This window comes from Vipera ursinii, assembly GCF_947247035.1.
Source record: "Vipera ursinii genome assembly, chromosome: 12".
In the NCBI taxonomy this organism is placed as follows: domain Eukaryota; kingdom Metazoa; phylum Chordata; class Lepidosauria; order Squamata; family Viperidae; genus Vipera; species Vipera ursinii.
The window spans coordinates 7,172,591-7,191,702 of NC_139525.1; the positions used below are offsets into that span (position 1 = coordinate 7,172,591).

The 19,112-nt window shown below is 38.1% G+C and overlaps 1 protein-coding gene and 1 long non-coding RNA gene across 7 annotated transcripts in view; both read left to right on the plus strand.

Annotated features, from left to right (window-relative positions):
* Positions 1–19,112, plus strand: part of DIAPH2 (diaphanous related formin 2) — a 240,609-nt gene that overhangs the window by 21,624 nt on the left and 199,873 nt on the right. For 5 of the 6 annotated variants that reach the window (XM_083371796.1, XM_083371797.1, XM_083371798.1 and 2 more), the window contains exons 4-6: positions 1,131–1,235; positions 8,227–8,247; positions 18,794–18,933. In XM_083371796.1, the coding sequence (XP_083227922.1) occupies positions 1,131–1,235; positions 8,227–8,247; positions 18,794–18,933 (266 nt within the window). The remainder of the gene's footprint in view (positions 1–1,130; positions 1,236–8,226; positions 8,248–18,793; positions 18,934–19,112) is intronic. The other variant, XM_083371801.1, reaches the window with a different exon arrangement.
* Positions 15,086–16,470, plus strand: LOC310645806. The gene is made up of 2 exons (XR_014493590.1): positions 15,086–16,145; positions 16,241–16,470. It is a non-coding gene; the product is annotated as an uncharacterized lncRNA (long non-coding RNA).

The following is a 19,112-nucleotide window of genomic DNA, read 5'->3' on the forward strand; positions in this document are numbered from 1 at the left end:
GTTGTTTTATAAACATATTTTAGTTTTGTCTTAGATTTTATTTACTGACTCTTAAGATAGATTTATAAGTACTCAGAGCATTAATGGACACATTGCTTCTACTGGTCTAAGACTGACTGAAACTGAAGTAAACAAAAATGTATATTTATGTATGTATGTGTGCATGTGTCGGTACACATTAAATATGCTGCTTAAATTTAAGACTGATTGTTATTTATGCTCACCATCAAATTATGTTTATTGTAATCATTCCTAAGTGCTAAGTATTTTAAAATCTGGGATCCATCCTTCCAAAAGACAATGTTGGGAGCCCTTTTTAATGCAAGTTACGGTAACACTGTTTCCAAAATGTTGTCCACTGTTTTAATGTGCAAATTAATGGGGTAATAGCGGTGGCTCAGTGGGTTAGGACGCTGAGCTTGTTGATCAGAAGATCGGCAGATTGGCGGGTTGAATCCCGAGTGCCGCGTAGCAGAGTGAGCGCCTGTTACTCGTCCCAGCTTCTGCCAACCTAGCAGTTCGAAAGCACATAAAAATGCAAGTAGAAAAATAGGGACCACTACGGTGGGAAGGTAACAGCATTCCGTGCGCCTTTGGCGTCTAGTCATGCTGGCCACATGACCACGGAGACATCCTCGGACAAGCACTGGCTCTTCGGCTTTGAAACAGAGATGAGCACCGGCCCCTAGAGTCGGAAACAACTAGCACGCATGTGCGGGGGAACCTTTACTTTTACCTTTTAGAGAAAATAGAGAAAATGGCTGTCCTTCAGTCCTCACACTGTTTTCCAGCCATTCTCAATTTCTGTTGGAATAAACAATTCTTTGATGACTTGTTACAACAATTTCTGAGCCGAGACACATATCTGTTCCCGGTCCTGTGCTAATTCCGGTCTTGACTTTGGGTGTGATACGGGGGCTAAAAAGGAAGAGTTTGAAGTGTACATTAAAGCTGTTTCAATAAACTAATAGCTTAGGATAAGGATGAAGAATAGCCTGCCTCAATTAAAGCAGCCAAGCCTATATTCTGCCTAGATGTAGAGCAATTCTTAGCATCTGCAGTCATGAAGATTAAGTAAAACTATGACATAATAATCCAATCTTGGCAATGTTATGCCTATTTATTTATAGGAAGACATGAATCTAAATGAAGAACGAAAAGCTCCTTTACGGAATAAAGATTTGACCACAAAACGTGAAATGGTTGTCCAGTACATTTCCGCAACTGCCAAATCTGTAAGTAGAATTTGTGCCTTCCTCGTTTCCCAAGATAGGTCAGAGTAATACTCTTAACAACATCTGCAGTTTTCAACTCAAATCTCCAAATTTCTGCTTCAGTTTATCATTATTAAGAGCACCTACAAAGCTTTCTTGCTGAAATCCTTTAAGATGCCTTCAAGGGTAGATAAAAAGCCTTAATTAGAACGTATTGCATATCTCACAACCGGATAGTAATTTGAAACATGATTCTCCCTTTGCAGTAAACCAATAAGTATTTTAAATCCACCGCTCTGGAATAATTATCAAGCTTTTTCCACAGTGTCTCTTGCATGCATGATAGCAAAATAAAAAATAAAAATAAAAATAAAAATTGGACTTTCTGATTTAAGGTGCAAAAATTTCTTTCCTAACTGCCTTCCTGTTGACTGATGCTATAAATTTGGTGCTATTTAAAAAAAAATGCTGGGATCAATGATTTTATTTTCCTATGCTCTTTTTTCTTGGGATGTTTCCTCTCCTGTCTCGTGATCTTCAAATCTGTTTGGGTCCAAGAGGAATCCTACCTATGATTGTTAGGACTGTTACGTAAAATTCTGCAAGAATTGTGCAAGCAACGCTTTCATTGTGAAGTAGCTTTTGCGAAAGGCTCTGGAGTCTAATCAATTGCTTTAAAATACAAGATACAAGGCCGAGCAGTAAACACCTTTCAAGGGCTAATAAAACAGTCTGTTGTCAGTTTGGTTGTGTTGAACTCACATTGGAAACTTTTTTTCCCCATGCCTTGAAGCAAATTGTATTTCTACACCAGGCCAATAAATTCCTTGGCTGTGGAATTACAGGGAACAGGTAGTCCTTGATCACAACTGGATCAGAATTTTAGCTGATAATGTTGGTTATCAACTGGTTGTTAACTGAGTCACACCTGATTTTGGCATCTATTTTGCAAGGGTTGTTAAGTGAATCCCTGCAGTTTTTAAATGACTCATGGAGTCATTAAGTGGATCTGGCTTCCCCCATTGAGTTGGCTAGTCGGAAGCCATCTGGGAATGCTAATCAGCGACTCCAGAATGCTGCAGCTGTCATAAATACATGCCAGTTGCCTGACTACGTGACCGTGGGGATGCTGCAGTGGTTGTAAGTGCGAGGACCGCTCCTAAGTCACCTTTTTCCCAGTGCTATTGTAAATTGGAACCGTTGCTTAAACAAGCAGTTGTAAGCTGAGGACTTCCCGCAAGTTTTAAAAGTGCTGTATTTCAGATATGTTTATCAAAATGCTGTATTCAAGAGAGATGGGATTTTGACAGGACCTTAGGGCAGCAGACCCCACCTAACCTTTGTGTCTTGGGGGCTCGGTGAGGAGGGAAGGAGAGGGGAACGGGGCAGCTGAACTTGTGGAGTCAGGGGTGGGTGCAGCTGAAATGTGAGCAGCAGGACGGTGTGTACACGCACACGCGGGCAGCTCAACTTGCTGAAGTTGAGCTGTGTGCGTGCGTGCACACGTGCCAGCCCACCGCTTGCACATGTGTGTGTCGCGGCCCTCTGCTTGCGTGGCCCGGTTGCGAATGGGCCATGGCCCGCTAGTGGTCTGGAGGTTGGGCATCCCTGCCTTTAAAGTTTTTAAAGTGCTGAAATGATCTCCCGGCTACATTGCTTGTGTTCTGCTAACAGAAATATGCATTTGGTGACTTGCAAACTACCACACCACAAAGGTAGTCCTTGACTTACAGCAGTTCCAAGTTACAACGGCACTGAAAAAAGTGACTTACCACATTTTCCACTTATGCCCATTTCAGCATCCCCATGGTCATGTGAACAAAATTCAGACGATTGGCAACTGACTCGTATTTATGATGGTTGCTGTGTGCTGGGGTCATCTTTGGTAACCTTCTGACAAGCAAAGTCAATGGGGAAGTCAGATTCCCTTAACAACCATATTCCTAATTTAACAACTGCAGAGATTGACTTAACTACTGTGGGAAGAAAGGTCGTAAAATGGGGGGGAAACTCACTTAACACATGTCTCACTTAGCAACCAAAATTTGGGACTCCATTGTGATCATAAGTCAAGGACTATTTGTATCTACTCTAGTGTTTTCCTATATTGATGGAGGGAAAAAACCCCGGCACTGGGATTGTAAATGACACAATCCTGTTAAATGAGGCTCTAACCACTTAAGATTGTAGGTTTTCTCAGATGTCATCCTGTATACAAAATATCTTTTGCTATACCTAACAGACAAGCAAAGTCGGAAAAATCGTAGAGATGAAAACAATTGCGACAGTTCCTATTCTTCAGTTTTCGGTAAAATTTTACATGCTATCAGAATGGATAGATTTCACATTCTTTTTTTTTTTTTTTTTTTATTGAAAAGTTTTACAGTACAATTTTCCATTAAAGACCCCCATCCCCCTCCACCCTCCCCTCCCTACCTCCCCCCTACCTCTTCCCTCCCCCCTTACCTCCCCCCTTCCCCCCTCCCTCTTCCCTCCCCTCCCTCCCCCCCACCCCCCTCCCCCCCCGGACTTCCCAGAGCTAAATACAAGGTATATATATATAAAAGCAATCATAAGCAACCATATACTAACAACCATAAATTCTAAAAACCATCACTCTCTAACTTATATAAGAACAAACAAAACTTAACATTATTAAATATATATAAAAAAAAAAAATAGGAAAAGAAAAGAAAACACGAAAGAAGACTTATTCGAATGCTAGATAAAACTTCTTAACCCTATACTTATTCTGGATAAACTCAATCCACTTTCTCCATTCCATAATATAACGTTCTTGCGAGTGATCTTTCAAATAAGCCGATATCTTCGCCATCTCTGCCAGGTCGGAAACCTTTAAAGTCCATTCTTCTATAGTCGGCAGCTCCTCTTTCTTCCAATATTGTCCTATCAAAAGTCTTGCTGCCGTGACTAAATTCAGCATCAACTTGGAGTCCACCACTGTAGCATCAACAATTATTCCCAACAAAAAAAATTGCGGACAAAACTTTATCCTCCTTTTAAAGATCTTCTGTATATTCCACCAAATTTTAATCCAAAAGGCCTTAACCTTTTTACATGTCCACCATATGTGAAAATATGTTGCATCTTCAACCCCGCACCTCCAACACTTAGGCTGATAATTCGGATACATACTTGCAAGCTTTTTAGGATCTAAATGCCATCTATAAAACATCTTATAAAAATTCTCTCTTAAATTTTGAGCTTGAGTAAATTTCACATTCCTCACCCAGATCTTCTCCCACATGTCCATTGTAATAACTTCCTGGATATTTTGGGCCCATTTTATCATACAGTCCTTAACAAGCTCTGTTTCTGAATCAATCTCTATCAATGCAAGATATATCCGTTTAATATGTGCAGGTCCCTGATTTCTAATTTGCTTTATCAGATTTTCATCAATCGTTGCAAATCCAATTTTCTGGTCTTCTTTCCACCTGGCCCGTAACTGAGTATATTGAAACCATGTTTGAACAACCTTCTCTTCTCGCAAGAGGCTATATGATTTCAAGCACCAAACATTCCTTTCCAAACTTAAAATTTCCTTGTAGGTAGTCTCATCGTGTTTGAAACCAGCATGTATATTTTCTATTGCGTGTTTTGGAATTGCCCACAATGGTATCTTACAACTTAGCTTATGTCTATACTTCTTCCAAACTCTCAGCAATGCCTGTCTTAAAATATGCGTCCTAAACACAGTACCTACCTTCTTATCATACAACAAATATGCATGCCAGCCAAACAACAAATCATGGCCCTCAAGATTTAATAACCTCGATTGCGTCAAATTGATCCAATCACTTATTCCTACTAATGCAGCAGCTTCATAATATAATTTAAAATTAGGCAATTTAAGGCCACCTCTCTCACGAATATCCTGCATAATCTTAAGTTTAACTCGTGGCTTTTTCCCTGCCCACACAAATTTATTGATACCACGCTGCCATTCCTCCAAATTAGAGTCTTTCTTAAGAATCGGTATCATTTGAAATAAAAATAAAAATTTGGGCAGGACATTCATTTTCACTGCTGCAATCAGATTTCACATTCTTTAATTTGCTTGGCTATCCAAGGGCAGAAATATGTTTCAACTGATAAGAGCTTTTGCCCCTGGCCTATTTTAGACAGAATTATGCGATGGATATGGCTTTACTTTGAAACACCAAACCCCCCCAAAATCTTTAGTCAGTTTTGTGCTCAAGTTACCGTGTTGTTTGTAGTAAGGTGATTTGGGAAACACGAGCTTGCGTATTCCGTTCCCTTTTTCAAATACCTAAAGGCAGAATTAGAATAATTCTAACCTAACTAAATCAGAATGCAGAATGGAGATAACGCTGTATGAATACTCATGTGTGATATTAAAGCAAACTTCATAAATGAGATTAGGCACATGTTTGACCAGGTTTTTTTGTAAATAGGGAACAGAAAGCAAGCAACTCCAAATGCACCGTTGAACACATGCAAACATTTTAATAGCATACTCAACTGAACATGCATTAGTATCTATCAGGCTGGTCCCTTTTAGGGTAAGCAATGTTACTACAAAGTGCAAAAGCTGGACAAACATAAATAAAAGCATGAAATCAGAAACCTCTATTTATAAGATATCACTCCCTAGGCTTCTAGAATTGCAAATCATCGTCCCTTCCACCTCATTCCTACAAGTATATCACTTCATCCATTGGATTTGGTAGAAAAAGAATGAACTGGGGAAAAAAAACTCCATTGTGGGAAAGCAAACATTTCCAACCATCAAAGCTTTTATTAGGGTGTAGATAGGAACCAGTTGGGATGCGGTGGCTCAGTGGGTTAGGTCGCTGAGCTTGTCGATCAAAAGGTCGGCAGTTTGGCGAGTTGAATCCCGAGTGCCGCGTAACAGAGTGAGTGCCTGTTACTCATCCCAGCTTCTGCCAACCTAGCAGTTCGAAAGCACATAAAAATGCAAGTAGAAAAATAGGGACCACTCCGGTGGGAAGATAACAGCGTTCTGTGTGCCTCTGGCGTTTAGTCATGCCGGCCACATGACCACAGAGACGTCCTCGGGCAAGCGCTGGCTCTTCGGCTTTGAAACGGAGATGAGCACCGGCCCCTAGAGTCAGAAATGACTAGCACACATGTGCGGGGGAACCTTTACCTTTAAGGAACCAGTTAGCTGTGATGCAGCTATAGCTGTCAGTTTCCTGTGAATGGGAAAGTACTTTGGTGCTTCAAAATAAATAAATAAAAAAGAATGCATTAAAATATGGTAGTGTAAACCAGAGGCCCCCAACGTTTGGAGAATCAGAGACCAATTCTGTGGAGAAACATTTTTCCACCGACCAGAGTGGGTGTGGTTTCGTGTGCTGCCTGATCCAGTGGATGGGGCTTCACTTGTTTGTGTGGCTTGGTTGCTGGTATGCCACGGCCCGGTGCCGGTCCATAGACTAGGGGTTGGAGAACCCTGGTGTAGACTGTGGCACATCAGGAGTCACCGAAGAAAAGACGGACTCGAAAAGTCAATGCCCTCCTAAGCATACTGATTCACTAGAAATCCATTGGAGGTGTCCATTTTGCTCTCTGAATTCATGGAGACCTAACCCTAAGTGGGATTTTTCCATGTATTTTGCAAGGAAACATACATAGTCAATTGCTTGTCTTGCTGGGTCTTCAGCATGCCCATTTTCTCTGTGAGGGTGGAGCAGGCTAATCATTGTTGCAGTTAGACAGTTCTTCAGGTATTTTGATTTTTTTAAATCCCATTTATATCCCGCCCTTCTCCGAAGACTCAGGGCGGCTTACAATCTAAGCACAAATCAATGTGCTTAGATTTGAAAGCCTTATATTTAAATGGGGACTTGAACTCAGATGTGTCTGGTACGCATTTGGCCTCTTAACTCTGTAAACCATTGCATGACTGCATTAAAATGTTTTCTCTGTATCAGATATCTCCTCCGATCAATAATATTCCATCTGGTAATAGTTAGCAAAAGATACAGCATTAGGTATAGTCTTGCTCTGTGTTGAACCATAAGTCACTAGTATTACTATATTCTTCTGTAAGTTTTGGAGCAGATGATGGAGGTGAAATCTGGCTTGTATCTGTAGCTCCATAAATGTTGTCCCACCAGCCAATATCATACAACAGGAGGTTGTACAGATGTTTCCTGGAAGCTATAGCTAGCTTGTGTGTGGTTTTGCCCAGGATACAGCTAGAACAATGGTGAAGCAAACATGTCTTTGTGCTACAAGAGCCATGGTTAGACAGACAGACAGACATGGAGATGGATAGCTAGCTAGCTAGATTTTGTTCTTCCTTATCATGTTTTGAGCTACATCTTTCTTCTATCCAGTCTCTTTAGAAATCAGGTCTAGAATTGAGTCAGCAGCACAGTTTTCTCCTGTTGTGAACCCTTTGGTGTGATAATTGCAAAAAGAGAATTATCTTGGATTCTAATCACCTTGTTTTCAAAGGGTGGGCACATAGAATTATATATATAGTAATTAATTGTGAATTACAAAATGAACACAATGCAACTCTTTATTATGACTGGCATTCTATATAGATGCACTGAATGAAAATAGACAGCTATTTAAATTTTAGAGTGGAAGCATAATGAAAGTACTACTGCAATTTAGTCTGCTGGCTGCAGCTGTCTTAACCTGTAACAAGCTTTTCTCAGGAAAAAGGGGCAGTTTTGTGAAAATGTGTGCCTAATGAATTCTTCACTGTTTTTTTTTGCATGCACTAATATGCACCCTGTTCTTAATCAAACAAGTCCTCTTTGTTATATTAAACTGCTACGAATATACGCAATTAAAGTATCTGTTTTTATAGTTCGTGGACTTGCTTGTTTATGAATATTTCTGTTTTAATTGTAAACATCTTTTAACAATTTACTAAATCCTAAACACTTGGTGGGTTGTGTGAAATGCTTCAGCTTATTTATTGTACTTTTTTGTGTTTTGTTTTTATTTATTGCTATCACTTCTCTACGTTGATCACTGCATGCAGATAATTGGAAGTAAAGTTCCGGTGAGTATATCTGTTGTCTGTCATAACTTAAAATGCATGATATAACACTAGTAAAAATAGACAGTTCATTTGCCAGTATTATACCTTATATCGACTATTTGCATGTCTCTTTAATTTGCTATAGTAGATTCATCTTCAACATAATTCTGGCCTATACATGTGGGATAATGAAATCAAATTTAAGTATTTCCATCCCAATTTTCCTATGATAAATCTGTGGGTCTCTTAAATACAAATGAAGCCTTGAGAGGAGATAATTGAAAATTTGATGAACTGAGAATGTCAAGATCAATAAAAATCAATTCCATTCTTAAACTGACTGATTGATCACTAACAGGTTCCATTTATTTTTCTATTTATGGTGTGCTGATATAAAAATGGATTACATATTGTAGGGAACTAAATGCATTAGATTTAATAGATGTGAGATAAAGTATGCACTCTTGATTTAAATCCCAAATTTTGGTAAGGAACCTTGTGCTATCCATGGGTGCATTTCATAGCAATTGTGTGATTTTAGTCTTTGATCCTGATCCTGGGACCGGAAAAGTAACTTGTTAGGCACAGTAAATCAGGACCAATTGTAACACAGAAGATGTATTCAACCCTATACTCAAGAAATCAACTGAAGGTCAATACTAAATTGATGCCAGATAATACTCAGCAAAATTCAGGAGGGTGTGAACTTGGAGGGCTTGTGGGAATGCAATGACTCTAAGCTTATGATATGTTTAACTCCACCCACCCCCATCTGCTCTTTTCCTATATGAAGTAACTCTGGGTGGCATACATAAAACCAGGAATTTAAAGTGCTTTGCAAATATGTTAGAACAATAAGAATAGATAGGAGAAGACCATGAAAGGGAATATAATAATAATAAAGTTGTAAGGGACCTTGGAGGTCATCTAGTCCAATCCCCTGCTCAGGCAGGAAACGCTATACCTTTTCAGACAAATGGTTGTCCAGTCTCAAAAACGTCCAGTGATGGAGCATTCAAAACTTCTGGAGGCAGGTTGTTCCACTGGTTAATTGTTCTAACTGTCAGGAAGTTTCTCCTTAGTTCCAGGTTGATTCTCTCCTTGATTAGTTTCCATCCGTTGCTTCTTGTCCTGCTTTCAGGTGCTTTGGAGAATAGCTTGACTCCCTCTTCTTTGTGGCAGCCCCTGAGATATTGGAACACTGTTATCATGTCCCCCCTCATCCTTCTCTTCATTAAACTAGACATACCCAATTCCAGCAGCCGTTCCTATATGTTTTAGCCTCCAGTCCCCTAATTATCTTTGTTGCTCTTCTCTGTACTCTCTTTCTAGACTCTCAACATATATTACGACCTTGACTGAGCCCAAAATTTACATTGCTAAGAGAGGGCAGTTATTAAATTAGTTTGCCCCATTTGACAAGCTTTTTCCCCCGACAGTGGTTAAGTGAATCCTGTGGTCATTAAGGAATCTGTTTTCCCTCTTTGACTTTGCTTGTCGGAAGCCAGCCGGGAAGGTGACAAATGGTGATCCACTGTAAGAAGTACATGCCAGTTGCCAACTCTTCAGATTTTGATCACGTGATCACAGAAATGCTGCAGTGGTCATGCATGGTGAAAAACCATCACGAGACCCTTTTTTCAGTGCTATTGCAAGCTTCAAGCATTCACTAAACAAATGGTTGTAAGTCAAGGACCACCCGTAGTGAAACAGATTAGAGCTCTTGTTGCAACGGGCTTGGTGCTGACCAACTTTGGGTCTGTCTGCTCCAAATAAATTTTGTCCATCGTCAAAGTTGCAATAGAGAGGGGATGCTTCAGATGCTGTGATATAAGAGGTCGGGAACTGGAAAATTACATTCTCAGTCATAGTTCTTCCTTTGGATCGGCCTTGAAATCAGCTGACGCGCTTCTAGAAAACGTTTGAAGATAGTTTCAGAGTTTTCAGTTGTTAAGAAGGATTTAATCAGATGGAAATAAATTATATCTTTTTATCTTATTAATGCTTTTGATTGGTGTACTTGTGTTCTCATTTTTATTGTAAGTCTCTTAAAAGCACTTTAATGGAATATTAATGGAGATTAATAAATAAAATAAATTGGAGTATTAAACTTCCCGAATGAAAGCAGTTCTGCAGTTGCAAGGAACAGTCTGCAAATTAAAATGCCAAAGTGATGGTTGGATTGTAGTGAATAATGATTTTTTTCTTCTTCTGATTTTGCAGTATCCCCAAAAGCTAATTTGAAAGTCAGTGCAAGCCTAAACATAGGAAATATATATCAGAGGCATCATCACAAGATTTCAATCTAAACATTAAGTTTTAAGAAAGCAGTTCGATTATAGACAGCTGCACTTACTTCTCATGAACCCTCAATAGTTTTAAGTAAGACATCTTGGAATATTGGTGCGGATAAAGAGACAAAAGAATAGGTCGGGATGCTTCAGTTCTGAGTATTGAGCTAAAGCAGAGCCATCTCTGGCTACTATAAATACATGCAGAATAACAGGGTTGGGATCTTGGAGGTCTTCTCGTCCAACTCCCAGTTGAAGCAAGAGACCCTATACCAAGGGTAGGCAACCTTGGCTCTTTTATGACTCGTGGACTTCAACTCCCAGAATTCCTGAGCCAGCCATGTTGAGGGGAAAGGGAGAGGTTTCCATGCTGAGTCCACCAGTCATGAAGGGGCCATAGTTCCCCCATGCCGGCTCAGGAATTCTGGGAGTTGAAGTCCACGAGTCATAAAAGAGCCAAGGTTGCCTACCCCTGATCTAGGCTCACCCACACACTGTACATCAATTCTGGAGAAACAGGGTGGCTTTGTGGTACTCATATCCTGCTTGTGGCTTCTTTTAAGAATCTGATTGGCAGTGGAAGATGTAAAATGATGGACCACGTCTATCTCCACAGCACGGCTCTTACTGTTGTTACAGAATCTGTGAGTCATCAGATTCTCAGTAACATCTCAATCCAATTTTATAGTCTGAATCATATTTGTTGGGTGGCACAGTTGACAAATGATCAAAGGATTCTTCCTTAAAATTCATTTTTGAAAGGAATAGGGTGGGATTCTTATTTTTCTGCTTTCTTTTTTGTTGCCCCTGGCTACCTTTCATTTTACCAGCACTGATACTTTATATTATTTCAAGCCACTTGGTTAAGTGAGGTCAGAAAGCTGTTTTTTTTTATGTTGTGGAAAGATGAGTTAGATTAACATAACACCTATTGCTGCACTTTTGTACTCTCATTTACAGTCCCCAAGCCCTCGGAAATAATCGTAAATGGAATTTAGTGGCACACAACACAATTAGAGAAGTTGGACATTTTAATAATAGCGAAGATAGTTCAATGGAGCAATTGGAATAATTTTGAAAGGTAGCTATTTAATTGGTTCAGGGGTTTTTTGTACATGCGAATTCATGCTAGGAAGAACTTAAGAGATGTAATGTACTCCAAGTGAAATATTGTTCAGTAATATAAACATATTTTTTTTCTTCCTGTGTAAAATAAGAACCGGTCTTAGCATTTTTGTACATTATAGTAAAGATAAGCAGCTAAGTAATAAAATTGGAGGTTGAATCGTTTCTCAGATTCCTTACGTCTGAATCCTATATTAAAGAAATAGGTCCAAGCTTTAGCATTTTATATTAGCATGTCTATAGCAAAAGGAGATGAACAGAGTTATAATGATAGGTAGGCTGCAAGCAAAAATAACATTGTGAGACAGTAATCCTGTTGAGAATTATCCACCTTGAACTATGGCTAGCAGTTGGGAATATGCAGGTGAAAAGCTTTGAAAATGGATTTTGAAAACCATTTTTTCCCCAAGACTTATCAATTTTGAAAGAACTGGAAATGCTTGAATTACCATTGTGTATTTAAGAATGGCATAATAATTGCAAAGGTGCCAGTGATTTGCTGCAAAATGTTGTTTCCTTGTATTATTTTTCTTTATTTTTTTTTGTTTCCCCTGGGAATTGAGGAAGCCTGTCTGACTTTAGGAAGTTTATTTTCAGGGACTGCCTCTGACAATTTGTTGGTTTATGTACGTATTTCACAGGCTAGTTAAATTCAGCATGGGGAAATCTTAGTTCCGAAATAAAAATCTCTTTTAGCTTTTAGTAGTGCATACGGATGATGCCAACATGTTTAAATCTTAAAGACTTTAAGTGTTAAATCCAAAACAAAGTAGAAATGACTAAATATATGGCATTTCCAAGACAGCAGTATAATTTAGAATACATACTGGTTTGTGTGTATGTGTGTGTGTGTATTAGAATTATCTGGAGTTAAAAACCTTTACGCTATTGGGAATTTACTCTAAAGTATGGTTTTCTGCAATGTGCATAACACAGAAAAATCCTTACCCTAGTGGTAACCTGAGATTTAAATTTGGTTTATGCTTTGCCCTTGGATGTATGAGAGGCCAAGATGACATGCAAATTTGAAAACACCATTATTTCTGCTTGGGCAGTAAACGATATCTCATTTCCATTGTTGCTACTTTTGTACGGTGGCATTCTGCAGTGTTCCCTAAATATTTATTTGAAACAGAACCATCCTTTTGGAATAATGGTATCTGTGTCCTTCAGAAGTAGAAGTAAAAGCATCTTCAAATTAAGAGCAGTAACTGATGACTAAGGAAACATTCATATAGTTTTATTGACACTGTTATGGAAGTGATCTGTCATTTCTACTTAAAGGACTGTGTTTTGAGTATGGGATCCAGACTTCCGTTTCATAGCTGTCTCCCATCCTAGTAATAACAAAGTGTGACCTTGCTTAGTTTCTGCATGCAGAAAAGGTTGAGCAGGTACTGTTGCCTGCTAAAAGATGCCCTTAACAGAATCAAAACACAATAACTGAAAGAAGAGTTTGAGGCATCTATGGAGATTCTCAGTCATCCAGGTCATGCTTGTCCCAAAGATTCTTTTTCAAGAGGCACCTGGACTTTCTTGGTTTTCCTTGAAGATGATTTGTTTCTCATCCAAGAAGATTCTAGTTCTTCTAGTTGACCTAAAGGAGCTTCTTGGATGAGAAGCAAAATGTCTTCAAAGAAAGTCCATTTGCCTCTTTTAAAAAACAAGAACCACCTATTGGACGAGAGTCTGAGGCAGTGATCAAACAGCAGGCATGCTTCTCGGTATGCTACTACCATAAATTCAAGAAGTTGCAGACAGAGACACAGAGACTCACGTGATAGAGTTTCTCAATTTCTTCATTATCTTTCTATACTCTGTTAAGTTCTAATAGCCTTAATGGTTGATACAGTTGTGCAAATCGAAATACCTTCATCTAGCACGTCTAACTGCTGAAAGATGCACAAAAAGGATTAGTGAGCTTGAGGTGGTCCCTGATATAATTAACTATCAGACACATACAAATCCTATTAGGGATGCTGTGGGTGAAAAAATATTTGACTTGACTTCATTAAATTCATGCAGAGACTATGTCAAACTAAGGAGCTTTAGGAATTGTCTATTAATAATAACCAGTGTTCTGAAATAAGCCAATTTCTGCAATTTACTAGAGCTGTAGCTATGATGAAGTCTTCTTGTAAAGAGATGTTTGCTTATCTGTCAAAGTTGGGAGAATCATTACTTAGTTAATATTTCAGTAGAAGAAAAAAGTTGAGTTATGTAGCAAGTTCCATTGCTACCAACTCAGTAGGAAAGAAACATCTGTCAAACATGGCTTTGTGATAAAATAGATAAGACATGCATTCACTATTTTAAACTGGTTAGAAGAACTTTCAGTTGGCATAAACTATGTGATAACCTGGATATTCCCTTGGGCATAGGATCTGAAGATTGAATGAGTCCATCTTTGTTATTTTCTCTGACATCATTGTAATTATGTGGTCTGAATTTGATTCCCTTTGCGTGCCGCTGTGCTATTATTATGTTGCAGGATCCAATCTGGGTTGATCACCAGGACCAGAGTTTTAATCTTCTAGCTTTCGGACTTGTGCTGAAGCCCATCCTCAGGGAACAACTCTGTACCAGAATGTTCTGAAATGTTGTAGTAGAGAGAAATTCCCTGAGGATGGGCTCCAGCATGAGTTCAAAAGCTAGGAAGACCAACCCAGATTGGATCCTGCAACAATATCCTGGGAGATGTACATTTGTCTTTGTTCTATTGGCTTCTGCTTCTAACTTGGTGCCTTAACCACTATAGCAAACTGATTCTTCCTTTCCTACTTATTGCTGCATAAACAAGAATCATATTGCTTTGTAGATAATTTAAAACCTTTTTCCTTAATGAGTCTAGAAATGCATTTGTGTTAACAAATGACAACATATACAGCATATTGATATACAACATGTCTATCAGACACAGGTCTTATTTGAAGGTATCATTACTTGCAAGCTTTGACATGACGCTCTGCTTTCTGAAGTTATTCAGTACAGGCACCTCTTAAATCAACTAATTTTGTTATGAATTTTTTATTATTATTATTATTATTATTATTATTATTATTATTATTATTATTATTATTATTATTATTATTATTATTATTATTATTATTATTATTGCTATAGGTAGATATTTATAAAGTAGTTTCTCTCATCCCCTTCATATGTTTGGAATGTTTAGGCACTTGTTTCCAGCCATTTTAATAGAACTGAGACAGAAATTTGTAAGCCAAACAGAATTGTTGGATATGAGCTAGGCAGCAAATAAATGTGATAAATGAACAAACAAATAAATTCTAAGATTATTATTATTATTTATTGAGTTTATTTGCAGCCCATCCCACCATGAGATGACTCTGGGTGGCTTACAGTGTTAAAGATTTTATCTCCTGTTTCTGCCCACTACTCTCAATCACTCTAATAAGAATGTTAGGACTACACAAAGTGGTAGATTTGGATATTGCTACACATAACAACACAAATGTATGTATGTATGTATGTCTTAGGTTGTTTTCATTAACTGGGCTTGGAAGTTAGGTTGCGGCTCTCTAGAGGCTCCTGGACAACGACCCCAAAATGCTGACATGGCAATTATTATTGACACATGAAATTACTCTCTTTCTTCTCCAGCGCTAATTAATACCGCCTTCTGACTTTTGTGCTCCATAATTGGCTTTGTACATTTGCATTATGCAGACCCTTTTGATCAATGGGGATATAAAAATGTGAAGCGGTCTAGAGGTTAAACGTGTTCCTCTTGCCCTGCCTCAAATGAATGGTCCTGAACTCTTGTTGTACATGCGATGATGTGGCTGTAATGGAGAATCAACATCATGAAGGATGTTTGCCTTCTTGATACAATTTACAAGGTAATGGGTAGAAAGGTGAAAGTGTGTATGTCTGTTCAATGGAGCTGGCTGTGGCAAGGCAGGATGTGTTAGACTGCATTAATCTCTTTCCCTGTGTGCAGCTGTGCTCTCACTTTCTGTCCCTCACTTCATCATAAACGTCCTGTGGTAAATTATTGTAGACTTAAAAGGGTGGAAAAATCCGGATCTGATTAGGACTACTTGGAATAGGCCCCAACATTATAGCTAAACTACCAATACATAGCTAATATACTGATATTAGTTTGGGCAGCTGTGATATCTTCTGGCTTAGTTTCTTATTGTGGTATAACCTTTGTTATTAGTAGAATAGAAATAAAAATAGGAATAGAATTGAATAGGATAGGATAGGATAGGATAGGATAGGATAGGATAGGATAGGATAGGATAGGATAGGATAGAATAGAATAACAGAAACAGAGAATAGAATAGAATAGAATAGAATAGAATAATAGAAACAGGAAATAGAAGAATAGAATAGAATAGAATAGAATAGAATAGAATAGAATAGAATAGAATAGAATAGAATAACAGAAACAGGAAATAGAATAGAATAGAATAACAGAAACAGGAAATAGAATAGAATAGAATAGAATAGAATAGAATAGAATAGAATAGAGTAGAATAGAATAGAATAGAATAGAATAGAATAGAATAGAATAGAATAGAATAGAATAACAGAAACAGGAAATAGAATAGAATGGAATGGAATAGAAGAATAGAATAGAATAGAATAGAATAGAATAACAAAAACAGGAAATAGAATAGAATGGAATGGAATAGAAGAATAGAATAGAATAGAATAGAATAGAATAGAATAGAATAGAATAGAATAGAATAGAATAGAATAGAATAGAATAGAATAGAATAGAATAACAGAAACAGGAAATAGAATAGAATGGAATAGAAGAATAGAATAGAATAGAATAGAATAGAATAGAATAGAATAGAATAGAATAGAATAGAACCAATAAACAGCTCAGAAGTTTTATTTTTACATGTAAATTTGACAGCCTTGTGTGTTTAATTAAAGTAAACATAATTGGGAAAACTGCTCTATATAGATTTTAGGGATCTTAAAATAGTTTTGCAGTAAAACTTGAACATCTGTTTAAATATTTTTTTTGGCATTGTGTATACCAAACGCATCACATTTCTTAGTACATGTGTAAACACACCCCATAATTTCCAGCAGGATATGTACTAAAACTTAGAGTATGTTAATATTCTGAATGCAAAATGTGGAGTTAGACCAGAGTTCTAGGGCTTCAAATTCTCCTGCCAGATTAAAAGAAAAGCTATAGTGGGGAAATTTACTACTGAGAATTACCTTTCTCCCCCATATGTTATTCTTCTCAACGTAAATAAATAAAACCTTAGGTTGATGGTGTTCAAATGGTGGTATGCAGAGGGGTTAAGAAGTATATTGAGAAGGTCTTTGGAGTCAAAGCATCTCCTAAACAAATGAAATAGATTCATGATTGTTTATTATTTGTAATGATAGGGGACTCAAGAGTTACTTTAAGATTGAAAAGTAAGAGAGAGACACAGTTAGATTCCTCTCGATTGGCAAGAATCGAGAAATTTTGAAGTTTCAAAGGCTGAGTAGCTCAGGAAATGGATTATGGCTTTCTAATCATATATAAGAATTGATATCAGTTAACTTTCCTGCGTTAACTGGCTGTTTGAGTCCTTTTCTTCAGTGGTGACTCAAATATACTAGTTTTAATGTCTGGGAAGAAATAAATCTATAATTTTGTTGTTGTTGTTAGTTGTGAAGTCGTGTCCGACCCATCGCGACCCCATGGACAACGTTCCTCTAGGCTAGGGATAGGCTGGCTCAGGAATTCTAGGAGTTGAAGTCCACGAGTCATAAAAGAGCCAAGGTTGCATACTGCTCTAGGCCTTCCTGTCCTCTACCATCTTCTGGAGTCCATTTAGGCCACGCCTACTGCTTCAGTGACTCCATCCAGCCACCTCATTCTCTGTCGTCCCCTTCTTCTATTGCCCTCAACCTTTCCCAGCATTAGACTCTTCTCCAGTGAGTCCTTCCTTCTCACTAGGTGGCCAAAGTATTTGAGTTTCAACTTCAGGATCTGGCCTTCCAAAGAGCAGTCAGGGTTGATCTCCGCTAGGACTGACCGGTTTGATCGCCTTGCAGTCCAAGGGACTCGCAGGAGTCTTCTCCAGCACCAGAGTTCAAAGGCCTCGATTCTTTGGCGCTCAGCCTTTCTTATGGTCCAACTTTCACAGCCATACATTGCAACTGGGAAGACCATAGCCTTGACTATAAAATCTATAATACATCTCGAATTAGTATTTTAGAGATACCCAAATTAATGTCTATTTTTTATTTATTGGTAAGAAAAGGGTCAATTAAAGTGCTGATATTTGTTTTCTCATGTTTATTTTGACATTACTTGTGTAGTGGTGATAATTCTAGACCAATCTTCATTATGTGTATCTATGTAATGGATGCATGGATATCTTGAGGAACAGGTGGAGGAGATGCTTCTTATAAAATAATCAAACAAGAGAGGGTGGTTAATGGTCAAAGAAAGAAATTGACAAAGGACCTCCCCTAACAGGAATAGCAGTTAAAAATGGCTGGTGGGAAGTTTGTACTCTCAAACTTGTAAGATTCTATTAATGTAACCTTACAATAAAGTAGATTTAGCTCATCTGATTTTGTTTCCTGTCTCATTTACTAGGGAAGGCTTTCTCTCTGTGTGTGTATGCGTATATATAACGTATATATTTAAAAACAATACGCCCATTCTCTTCTCCTACATACAAAATGTAATAGAACACATTAATAGAATATAGAACACACAAAAAAATTAAGGCACCCATTTTAACTGTGTAGCTCTGTAAGGGATTTGAAACCAAGGATTTAAGACTTTTTTTTAGAAAACTATCTTCTTAAAACCAAATTCCCATAAGAATTATGACTGTCATTAGAACTACATGATTAAATTGATTCAGTCCTAACTTTTATCCCAGCTAAAGTTCGGTGAGAGGATAAGTCTGTAAGAAAACGAAGGGATAGGAACTGTACAATCCTGTAACCTAATCCAGAGCCTGGTTAAGTTAAGTAATTCTATCTGCAGAGTTATGTAGCTTTAGGTTCATTGGCCATGGAGAGAACTTACTAAGAAGTGAAGCCTGGAAATAAAGTAGCTTGCTTGCTTTTCTTTGATTACATGCATCCGCTAACTCTTGTTTCCCACAATAATTTTATCACTTGATTTTCCTTTTCGTGTTAAGGGTGGCCTGAAAAACAGTAAACACGAGTGCACGTTGTCGTCGCAGGAATACGTCCACGAACTACGATCAGGTATCTCAGAAGAAAAACTTCTCAACTGCTTAGAGTCTCTGAGGGTGTCTCTGACCAGCAATCCAGTAAGGTAAGTTTGGGGGATTGTTATTCATAAGTGTTGCAAAGTAGGAGCTTTTAAAATATTGTATGCCAAGTTGAAACAAAATGTAGAATTTACACCAACCACATCAAAAAGCCACATATTCAGTGGGCGTTGGGGGTTTCCCCCCTCTTTTTTTGGCTGTCTATAATCTAAAGTAGTAGGTC